Source organism: Sander lucioperca, chromosome 22 (genome assembly GCF_008315115.2).
Source record: "Sander lucioperca isolate FBNREF2018 chromosome 22, SLUC_FBN_1.2, whole genome shotgun sequence".
Taxonomy (NCBI): Eukaryota; Metazoa; Chordata; class Actinopteri; order Perciformes; family Percidae; genus Sander; species Sander lucioperca.
The window spans coordinates 7,402,364-7,416,148 of record NC_050194.1 but is presented as its reverse complement, the minus strand read 5'-3'; the positions used below and the strand labels follow the sequence as shown (position 1 = coordinate 7,416,148).

At 29.2% G+C, this 13,785-nt stretch overlaps 1 protein-coding gene across 4 annotated transcripts in view; it reads left to right on the top strand.

Annotated features, from left to right (window-relative positions):
* The window catches only part of lrrc18b (leucine rich repeat containing 18b), a 93,312-nt gene extending 80,499 nt beyond the window's left edge, over positions 1-12,813 (top strand). For all 4 annotated transcript variants that reach the window (XM_035997943.1, XM_035997942.1, XM_035997941.1 and 1 more), the window contains one exon: positions 12,164-12,813. In XM_035997943.1, the coding sequence (XP_035853836.1) occupies positions 12,164-12,673 (510 nt within the window). In that variant the 3' untranslated portion in view covers positions 12,674-12,813. The remainder of the gene's footprint in view (positions 1-12,163) is intronic.
* Positions 12,814-13,785: the final 972 nt, after the last annotated feature.

The following is a 13,785-nucleotide window of genomic DNA, read 5'->3' as shown; positions in this document are numbered from 1 at the left end:
CTATGACTTTTTTGACATACTGTACTATGACTTTTTTCGACATACTATACAATGACATTTTATGACTTTTTTCGACATACTATACTATGACTTTTTGACATACTGTACTATAACTTCATTCGACATACTGTACTATGACTTTTTTCGACATACTATACTATGACTTTTCCATGACTTTTTCGACATAGTATACTATGACTTTTTCATAACTTTTTTCGACATACTATATTATGACTTTTCCATGACTTTTTCGACATAGTATACTATGACTTTTTCATAACTTTTTTCGACATACTATATTATGACCTTTTATGAATTTTTTTGACATGCTATACTATGACTTTTCATGATTTTTTCGACATGCTAGACTATGACTTTTTCCGACATACTATACTATGACTTTTTCATGACTTTTTTTGACATACTATACTGTAACTTTTTAATGATTTTTCGACATACTATACTATGACTTTTTTTCTGCATACTATACTATGACTTATTCATGACTTTTTCCGACATACTATACTATGACTTTTTTCGACATACTCTACTATTACTTTTTATGATTTTTCGACATACTATACTTTGTCTTTTTTCGGCATACTATACTATGACTTATTCATGACTTTTTCCGACATACTATACTATGACTTTTTTTGACATACTATACTATGACTTCTTTATGATTTTTCGACATACTATACTATGACTTTTTTTGATATTTCAACATACTATACTATGACTTTTTTCAACATACTTTACAATGACTTTTTTATGATTTTTCGACATACTATACTATGACTTTTTTGGACATATTTTACCATGACTTTTTCATGACTTTTTTCGACAGACTACATATGACTTTTTTCGACATACTATACTGTGACTTTTTTTGACATACTATACTATGACTTCTTTATGATTTTTCGGCATACTATACTATGACTTTTTTTGATATTTCAACATACTATACTATGACTTTTTTCAACATACTTTACAATGACTTTTTTATGATTTTTCGACATACTATACTATGACTTTTATTGATTTTTCAACATACTATACAATGACCTTTTTCGACATACTATACTATGACTTTTTTCGACATACTTACTATGACTTGTTTCATTACTTTTTTCGGCATACTATAATATGACTTTTTTGGACATTTTACCATGACTTGGTTGACTTTTTTCGACATACTATACTATGACTTTTTTCGACATACTCTACTATTACTTTTTATGATTTTTCGACATACTATACTTTGTCTTTTTTCGGCATACTATACTATGACTTATTCATGACTTTTTCCGACATACTATACTATGACTTTTTTTGATATTTCAACATACTATACTATGACTTTTTTCAACATACTTTACAATGACTTTTTTATGATTTTTCGACATACTATACTATGACTTTTTTGGACATATTTTACCATGACTTTTTCATGACTTTTTTCGACAGACTACATATGACTTTTTTCGACATACTATACTGTGACTTTTTTTGACATACTATACCAAGACTTCTTTATGATTTTTCGGCATACTATACTATGACTTTTTTTGATATTTCAACATACTATACTATGACTTTTTTCAACATACTTTACAATGACTTTTTTATGATTTTTCGACATACTATACTATGACTTTTATTGATTTTTCAACATACTATACAATGACCTTTTTCGACATACTATACTATGACTTTTTTCGACATACTTACTATGACTTGTTTCATTACTTTTTTCGGCATAATATAATATGACTTTTTTGGACATTTTACCATGACTTGGTTGACTTTTTTCGACATACTATACTATGACTTTTTTCGACATACTTACTATGACTTGTTTCATTACTTTTTTTCGGCATACTATACTATGACTTTTTTGGACATATTTTACCATGACTTTTTCATGACTTTTTTCGACAGACTACATATGACTTTTTTGACATACTATACTGTGACTTTTTTTGACATACTATACTATGACTTTTTTGTGATTTTTTCGACATACTATACTATAACTTTTTTATGATTTTTCGACATACTATACTATGACTTTTTTTCTGCATACTATACTATGACTTATTCATGACTTTTTCCGACATACTATACTATGACTTTTTTCGACATACTCTACTATTACTTTTTATGATTTTTCGACATACTATACTATGACTTTTTTTGATTTTTCAACATACTATACTATGACCTTTTTCGACATACTATACTATGACTTTTTTTGATTTTTCAACCTACTATACTATGACTTTTTTTGATTTTTCAACATACTATACTATGACCTTTTTTGACATACTATACTATGACTTTTTTTGATTTTTCAACATACTATACTATGACCTTTTTTGACATACTATACTATGACTTTTTTTGAAATGCTATACTATGACTTTTTTTGATTTTTCAACATACTATATTATGACCTTTTTTGACATACTATACTATGACTTTTTTCGACATACTATACTATGACATTTTATGACTTTTTTCGACATACTATACTATGACTTTTTTCGACATACTATACTATGACATTTTATGACTTTTTTCGACATACTATACTATGACTTTTTTGTGATTTTTTTGACATACTATACTATAACTTTATTGTGATTTTTCGACATACATACATACTATGACTTTTTCGACATACTGTACTATGACTTTTTTCGACATACTATACTATGACATTTTATGACTTTTTTCGACATACTATACTATGACTTTTTGACATACTGTACTATGACTTCATTCGACATACTGTACTATGACTTTTTTCGACATACTATACTATGACTTTTTTGATTTTTCAACATACTATACTATGACCTTTTTTGACATACTATACTATGACTTTTTTTGACATGCTATACTATGACTTTTTTTGATTTTTCAACATACTATACTATGACCTTTTTTTGACATACTATACTATGACTTTTTTCGACATACTATACTATGACATTTTATGACTTTTTTCGACATACTATACTATGACTTTTTTCGACATACTATACTATGACATTTTATTACTTTTTTCAACATACTATACTATGACTTTTTTGTGATTTTTTCGACATACTATACTGTAACTTTATTATGATTTTTCGACGTACATACATACTATGACTTTTTCGACATACTGTACAATGACTTTTTTCGACATACTATACAATGACATTTTATGACTTTTTTCGACATATTATACTATGACTTTTTGACATACTGTACTATGACTTCATTCGACATACTGTACTATGACTTTTTTCGACATACTATACTATGACTTTTCCATGACTTTTTCGACATAGTATACTATGACTTTTTCATAACTTTTTTCGACATACTATATTATGACCTTTTATGAATTTTTTTGACATGCTATACTATGACTTTTAATGATTTTTTCGACATGCTAGACTATGACTTTTTCCGACATACTATACTATGACTTTTTCATGACTTTTTTTGACATACTATACTGCAACTTTTTTATGATTTTTCGACATACTATACTATGACTTTTTTTCTGCATACTATACTATGACTTATTCATGACTTTTTCCGACATACTATACTATGACTTTTTTCGACATACTCTACTATTACTTTTTATGATTTTTCGACATACTATACTTTGTCTTTTTTCGGCATACTATACTGACTTATTCATGACTTTTTCCGACATACTATACTATGACTTTTTTCAACATACTATACTATGACTTTTTTTGATTTTTCAACATACTATACTATGACCTTTTTTGACATACTATACTATGACTTTTTTTAACATGCTATACTATGACTTTTTTTGATTTTTCAACATACTATACTATGACCTTTTTCGACATACTATACTATGACTTTTTTTGATTTTTCAACCTACTATACTATGACTTTTTTTGATTTTTCAACATACTATACTATGACCTTTTTTGACATACTATACTATGACTTTTTTTGATTTTTCAACATACTATACTATGACCTTTATTGACATACTATACTATGACTTTTTTTGACATGCTATACTATGACTTTTTTTGATTTTTCAACATACTATACTATGACCTTTTTTGACATACTATACTATGACTTTTTGACATACTGTACTATGACTTCATTCGACATACTGTACTATGACTTTTTTCGACATACTATACTATGACTTTTCCATGACTTTTTTCGACATACTATACTATGACTTTTTCCGACATACTATACTATGACTTTTTCATGACTTTTTTTGACATACTATACTGTAACTTTTTTATGATTTTTCGACATACTATACTATGACTTTTTTTCTGCATACTATACTATGACTTATTCATGACTTTTTCCGACATACTATACTATGACTTTTTTCGACATACTCTACTATTACTTTTTATGATTTTTCGACATACTATACTTTGTCTTTTTTCGGCATACTATACTGACTTATTCATGACTTTTTCCGACATACCATACTATGACTTTTTTCAACATACTATACTATGACTTTTTTTGATTTTTCAACATACTATACTATGACCTTTTTTGACATACTATACTATGACTTTTTTTAACATGCTATACTATGACTTTTTTTGATTTTTCAACATACTATACTATGACCTTTTTCGACATACTATACTATGACTTTTTTTGATTTTTCAACCTACTATACTATGACTTTTTTTGATTTTTCAACATACTATACTATGACCTTTTTTGACATACTATACTATGACTTTTTTTGATTTTTCAACATACTATACTATGACCTTTATTGACATACTATACTATGACTTTTTTTGACATGCTATACTATGACTTTTTTTGATTTTTCAACATACTATACTATGACCTTTTTTGACATACTATACTATGACTTTTTGACATACTGTACTATGACTTCATTCGACATACTGTACTATGACTTTTTTCGACATACTATACTATGACTTTTCCATGACTTTTTTCGACATACTATACTATGACTTTTTCCGACATACTATACTATGACTTTTTCATGACTTTTTTTGACATACTATACTGTAACTTTTTTATGATTTTTCGACATACTATACTATGACTTTTTTTCTGCATACTATACTATGACTTATTCATGACTTTTTCCGACATACTATACAATGACTTTTTTCGACATACTCTACTATTACTTTTTATGATTTTTCGACATACTATACTTTGTCTTTTTTCGGCATACTATACTATGACTTATTCATGACTTTTTCCGACATACTATACTATGACTTTTTTTGACATACTATACTATGACTTCTTTATGATTTTTCGACATACTATACTATGACTTTTTTTGATATTTCAACATACTATACTATGACTTTTTTCAACATACTTTACAATTACTTTTTTATGATTTTTCGACATACTATACTATGACTTTTTTGGACATATTTTACCATGACTTTTTCATGACTTTTTTCGACAGACTACATATGACTTTTTTCGACATACTATACTGTGACTTTTTTTGACATACTATACTATGACTTCTTTATGATTTTTCGGCATACTATACTATGACTTTTTTTGATATTTCAACATACTATACTATGACTTTTTTCAACATACTTTACAATGACTTTTTTATGATTTTTCGACATACTATACTATGACTTTTTTTGATTTTTCAACATACTATACAATGACCTTTTTCGACATACTATACTATGACTTTTTTCGACATACTTACTATGACTTGTTTCATAACTTTTTTCGGCATACTATAATATGACTTTTTTGGACATTTTACCATGACTTGGTTGACTTTTTTCGACATACTATACTATGACTTTTTTCGACATACTTACTATGACTTGTTTCATTACTTTTTTTCGGCATACTATACTATGACTTTTTTGGACATATTTTACCATGACTTTTTCATGACTTTTTTCGACAGACTACATATGACTTTTTTCGACATACTATACTGTGACTTTTTTTGACATACTATACTATGACTTTTTTGTGATTTTTTCGACATACTATACTATAACTTTTTTATGATTTTTCGACATACTATACTATGACTTTTTTTCTGCATACTATACTATGACTTATTCATGACTTTCCGACATACTATACTATGACTTTTTTCGACATACTCTACTATTACTTTTTATGATTTTTCGACATACTATACTATGACTTTTTTTGATTTTTCAACATACTATACTATGACCTTTTTCGACATACTATACTATGACTTTTTTTGATTTTTCAACCTACTATACTATGACTTTTTTTGATTTTTCAACATACTATACTATGACCTTTTTTGACATACTATACTATGACTTTTTTTGATTTTTCAACATACTATACTATGACCTTTTTTGACATACTATACTATGACTTTTTTTGACATGCTATACTATGACTTTTTTTGATTTTTCAACATACTATACTATGACCTTTTTTGACATACTATACTATGACTTTTTTCGACATACTATACTATGACATTTTATGACTTTTTTCGACATACTATACTATGACTTTTTTCGACATACTATACTATGACATTTTATGACTTTTTTTGACATGCTATACTATGACTTTTTTTGATTTTTCAACATACTATACTATGACCTTTTTCGACATACTATACTATGACTTTTTTTGATTTTTCAACCTACTATACTGACTTTTTTTGATTTTTCAACATACTATACTATGACCTTTTTTGACATACTATACTATGACTTTTTTTGATTTTTCAACATACTATACTATGACCTTTTTTGACATACTATACTATGACTTTTTTTGACATGCTATACTATGACTTTTTTTGATTTTTCAACATACTATACTATGACCTTTTTTGACATACTATACTATGACTTTTTTCGACATACTATACTATGACATTTTATGACTTTTTTCGACATACTATACTATGACTTTTTTCGACATACTATACTATGACATTTTATGACTTTTTTCGACATACTATACTATGACTTTTTTGTGATTTTTTCGACATACTATACTGTAACTTTATTATGATTTTTCGACATACATACATACTATGACTTTTTCGACATACTGTACTATGACTTTTTTCGACATACTATACTATGACATTTTATGACTTTTTTCGACATACTATACTATGACTTTTTGACATACTGTACTATGACTTCATTCGACATACTGTACTATGACTTTTTTCGACATACTATACTATGACTTTTCCATGACTTTTTTCGACATACTATACTATGACGTTTTTCGACCTATTATACTATGACTTTTCATTACTTTTTTGACATACTATACCATTACTTTTTTCGACATACTATACTATGACTTTTTTGACTTTTTCGACATAGTATACTATGACTTTTTCATAACTTTTTTCGACATACTATATTATGACCTTTTATGAATTTTTTTTGACATGCTATACTATGACTTTTCATGATTTTTTCAACATGCTAGACTATAACTTTTTCCGACATACTATACTATGACTTTTTCATGACTTTTTTTGACATACTACACTATAACTTTTTTATGATTTTTCAACATACTATACTTTGTCTTTTTTCGGCATACTATACTATGACTTATTCATGACTTTTTCCGACATACTATACTATGACTTTTTTGACATACTATACTATGACTTCTTTATGATTTTTCGACATACTATACTATGACTTTTTTTGATATTTCAACATACTATACTATGACCTTTTTCGTGATTTTTTCGACATACTATACTATGACTTTTTTCAACATACTTTACAATTACTTTTTTATGATTTTTCAAAATACTATACTATGACCTTTTTCGACATACTATACTATGACTTTTTTCGACATACTTACTATGACTTGTTTCATTACTTTTTTCGGCATACTATATATGACTTTTTTGGACATTTTACCATGACTTGTTTGACTTTTTTCGACATACTATACTATGACTTTTTTTGATATTTCAACATACTATACTATGACTTTTTTCAACATACTTTACAATGACTTTTTTATGACTTTTTCGACATACTATACTATGACTTTTTTGGACATATTTTACCATGACTTTTTCATGACTTTTTTCGACAGACTACATATGACTTTTTTCGACATACTATACTGTGACTTTTTTTGACATACTATACTATGACTTCTTTATGATTTTTCGGCATACTATACTATGACTTTTTTTGATATTTCAACATACTATACTATGACTTTTTTCAACATACTTTACAATGACTTTTTTATGATTTTTCAACATACTATACTATGACTTTTATTGATTTTTCAACATACTATACTATGACCTTTTTCGACATACTATACTATGACTTTTTTCGACATACTTACTATGACTTGTTTCATTACTTTTTTCGGCATACTATACTATGACTTTTTTGGAAATATTTTACCATGACTTTTTCATGACTTTTTTCGACAGACTACATATGACTTTTTTCGACATACTATACTGTGACTTTTTTTGACATACTATACTATGACTTTTTTGTGATTTTTTCGACATACTATACTATGACTTTTTTTCTGCATACTATACTATGACTTATTCATGACTTTTTCCGACATACTATACTATGACTTTTTTCGACATACTCTACTATTACTTTTTATGATTTTTCGACATACTATACTATGACTTTTTTTGATTTTTCAACATACTATACTATGACCTTTTTCGACATACTATACTATGACTTTTTTTGATTTTTCAACCTACTATACTATGACTTTTTTTGATTTTTCAACATACTATACTATGACCTTTTTTGACATACTCTACTATGACTTTTTTTGATTTTTCAACATACTATACTATGACCTTTTTTGACATACTATACTATGACTTTTTTTGACATGCTATACTATGACTTTTTTTGATTTTTCAACATACTATACTATGACCTTTTTTGACATACTATACTATGACTTTTTTCGACATACTATACTATGACATTTTATGACTTTTTTCGACATACTATACTATGACTTTTTTCGACATACTATACTATGACATTTTATGACTTTTTTCGACATACTATACTATGACTTTTTTGTGATTTTTTCGACATACTATACTATGACTTTTTTCGACATACTATACTATGACATTTTATGACTTTTTTCGACATACTATACTATGACTTGTTGACATACTGTACTATGACTTCATTCGACATACTGTACTATGACTTTTTTCGACATACTATACTATGACTTTTCCATGACTTTTTTCGACATACTATACTATGACGTTTTTCGACCTATTATACTATGACTTTTCATTACTTTTTTGACATACTATACCATTACTTTTTTCGACATACTATACTATGACTTTTTTGACTTTTTCGACATAGTATACTATGACTTTTTCATAACTTTTTTCGACATACTATATTATGACCTTTTATGACATACTATACTATGACTTTTTTTGACATGCTATACTATGACTTTTTTTGATTTTTCAACATACTATACTATGACCTTTTTTGACATACTATACTATGACTTTTTTCGACATACAATACTATGACATTTTATGACCTTTTCGACATACTATACTATGACTTTTTTCGACATACTATACTATGACATTTTATGACTTTTTTCGACATACTATACTATGACTTTTTTGTGATTTTTTCGACATACTATACTGTAACTTTATTATGATTTTTCGACATACATACATACTATGACTTTTTCGACATACTGTACTATGACTTTTTTCGACATACTATACTATGACATTTTATGACTTTTTTCGACATACTATACTATGACTTTTTGACATACTGTACTATGACTTCATTCGACATACAGTACTATGACTTTTTTCGACATACTACACTATGACTTTTCCATGACTTTTTTCGACATACTATACTATGACGTTTTTCGACCTATTATACTATGACTTTTCATTACTTTTTTGACATACTATACCATTACTTTTTTCGACATACTATACTATGACTTTTTTGACTTTTTCGACACAGTATACTATGACTTTTTCATAACTTTTTTCGACATACTATATTATGACCTTTTATGAATTTTTTTTGACATGCTATACTATGACTTTTCATGATTTTTTCAACATGCTAGACTATGACTTTTTCCGACATACTATACTATGACTTTTTCATGACTTTTTTTGACATACTACACTATAACTTTTTTATGATTTTTCAACATACTATACTTTGTCTTTTTTCGGCATACTATACTATGACTTATTCATGACTTTTTCTGACATACTATACTATGACTTTTTTGACATACTATACTATGACTTCTTTATGATTTTTCGACATACTATACTATGACTTTTTTTGATATTTCAACATACTATACTATGACCTTTTTCGACATACTATACTATGACTTTTTTTTTATTTTTTCGACATACTATACTATGACTTTTTTCAACATACTTTACAATTACTTTTTTATGATTTTTCGACATACTATACTATGACTTTTTTCAACATACTTTACAATGACTTTTTTATGATTTTTCAACATACTATACTATGACCTTTTTCGACATACTATACTATGACTTTTTTCGACATACTTACTATGACTTGTTTCATTACTTTTTTCGGCATACTATACTATGACTTTTTTGGACATATTTTACCATGACTTTTTCATGACTTTTTTCGACAGACTACTTATGACTTTTTTCGACATACTATACTGTGACTTTTTTTTGACATACTTTACAATGACTTTTTTATGATTTTTCAACATACTATACTATGACCTTTTTCGACATACTATACTATGACTTTTTTCGACATACTTACTATGACTTGTTTCATTACTTTTTTCGGCATACTATACTATGACTTTTTTGGACATATTTTACCATGACTTTTTCATGACTTTTTTCGACAGACTACTTATGACTTTTTTCTACATACTATACTGTGACTTTTTTTTGACATACTATACTATGACTTTTTTGTGATTTTTTCGACATACTATACTATAACTTTTTTATCATTTTTCGACATACTATACTATGACTTTTTTTCTGCATACTATACTATGACTTATTCATGACTTTTTCCGACATACTATACTATGACTTTTTTCGACATACTATACTATTACTTTTTTATGATTTTTCGACATACTATACTATGACTTTTTTTGATTTTTCAACATACTATACTATGACCTTTTTTGACATACTATACTATGACTTTTTTTGATTTTTCAACATACTATACTATGACCTTTTTTGACATACTATACTATGACTTTTTTCGACATGCTATACTATGACTTTTTTGATTTTTCAACATACTATACTATGACCTTTTTTGACATACTATACTATGACTTTTTTCGACGACTTTTTTTGATTTTTCAACATACTATACTATGACCTTTTTTGACATACTATACTATTACTTTTTTCGACATGCTATACTATGACCTTTTCATGATTTTGTCGACATACTATATACTATGACTTTTTTCGAAATACTATACTATGACTTTTTTCGACATACTTACTATGACTTGTTTCATTACTTTTTTCGGCATACTATAATATGACTTTTTTGGACATGTTTTACCATGACTTGTTTGACTTTTTTCGACATGCTATACTATGCCTTTTTCCGACGTACTTTACTATAACTTTTTGTGACATACTTACTACATACTATGACTTTTTCATGATTTTAAGACATACTATACTATGACTATTTATGATTTTTTGGACATGCTATACTATTACTTTTTCTGACATACTATACTATGCCCTTTATGACAATATTATGACATAATATGCTATGACGTTTTACATAATAATGTGGAAAAGATTCATAAAAAAGTGACTATGACTTTTTTTGACAAACTATACTGCGACATTTTTATAACCTTTTATACCTTATTCTGTTAGAGGACTGATTGGGGAGTCTGAGGATGGGAGTTTTATTCCCATGAAGAGCTAATTATCTTTTAGTCAGATGTCCAATGGAAAGGTATTGTAATTGTTAGGTATCATACTGTGTATTACAGAATGTGTTACTGTTTTTTCTTCCAGCTGGAGGAGCTCCCCGTGACAATTGGACGTCTCCAGACCCTGCTGGTTTTGAACCTGTGTAACAACCGTCTGACGAGCCTCCCCAGCGAGATCGGCCTTCTGAAGAACCTCCAGACGCTCAACCTGGGTATCAACCAGCTGGAAAGTCTTCCGTCCTCCATCTCTGCATTAAAAGAGCTCCGCCACATCGGCCTATCTGACAACCGATTCACCCGGTTCCCTGGCTGCCTCCGGAAGCTGAGCAACCTGGAGAGGGTCAACCTGGACAGGAACCCAATCGCCACTGAGGAGGTACCCAGCAACGAGTCCCTGATGATGGCAGAGAGGCTTTATCTGGTCCAGGAGAGTGACTTGTGTGAGGACTGCCTGAATAAGTGCCAAACTGAGAGGAAGAAGGTGGAGGATGTAGAAAACAGGAAGGAGACATTACTGGGTATACCCAACTTGGTGACCCAGAAAGACGGAGAGAGGAGATGTAGAGATGGATTTCACTTAAAAAAACACACATAGAAAATGTCTTTTCATTATTTATTACTCTTTTTATTTGACCAAACTGTAAATTCAAGCATACTGTAATGTACCCTTGATAGTAAAGTGGTTTAAGTTGCACTACAGCACTATCTGCTGTTTTGAAACATACAGTAAGGAGCCTGACTCCGGATTTCCACTGGATGCGGGACGTCTGCGGACCGGCTCCGCTGCGGAATAGCTGCGTGCTCCGCCGTCCGTCAATACCCACCAGGTCCGGATTTGTTGCGGCACGGCTGCGGCCATGACTGACAGCTGTAGTCACGAGGACCCACAAGATCTCGCGAATTCACGTAGAATAGAACCACAAAACCAACAACAGTTTGTTTCCATCCAGAGGATCAGAGGGGAAACAACTCTGAGCTGTGGTTTCAAGGTGTAGTGCAGGGAAATATGATCTGCCGTGAGCATGGTGTATTTTATTTTGAAAATTAACCGGATTTTTATTTTGTTTCTGTGCTCGACTTCCTGTCCCGCACTATCTGCCGTGTGCTGAATTGCTGCGGAGCTCTCTGGCGTCCGGCAAAAATAGAAGCTCTGCGTATCTGCTCCGGAGGGCTGCGGACCGCTGGAGCTGGGACGGTGTTGGAACGCAGCCGTTCCGCAGTCAGTGGAAATACACACATTGACTTTAATGGAAACCTAATGACTCCGCCGACGTTCCGGAGCGGATCCGCAGCCGTTACACATCCAGTGGAAATTGCCAGTGATTAATCACCCACTAGATGTACATGATACACTAATATAGTTACAGACTTTTGGGCCAACAACCCATCTCAACCTTCTGAAGTTCTTCAAAATAAAGTGTCACATTGTTTAAATACGTTAGGTTAATATCAAATGGGCCTCTTTAATGAAAAAAACCTAATCTGGTTTCACATTGGTGATTTTCTCATTTATGGTATGACACAGTTTAAAAATGCAATTCTCAAGCAGCATAAATCAAATTTCAAGCAACTATCACAGTTTTGTAATTGTGACCTATTGGCTAAAAGTAAGAAAACTATCAGTCACTATTGTGACTATCAAGTTGACACTTGATAGTCACAATTACACAACTGTAATAAAAACCTGTATGTATACATTTGGCAGAT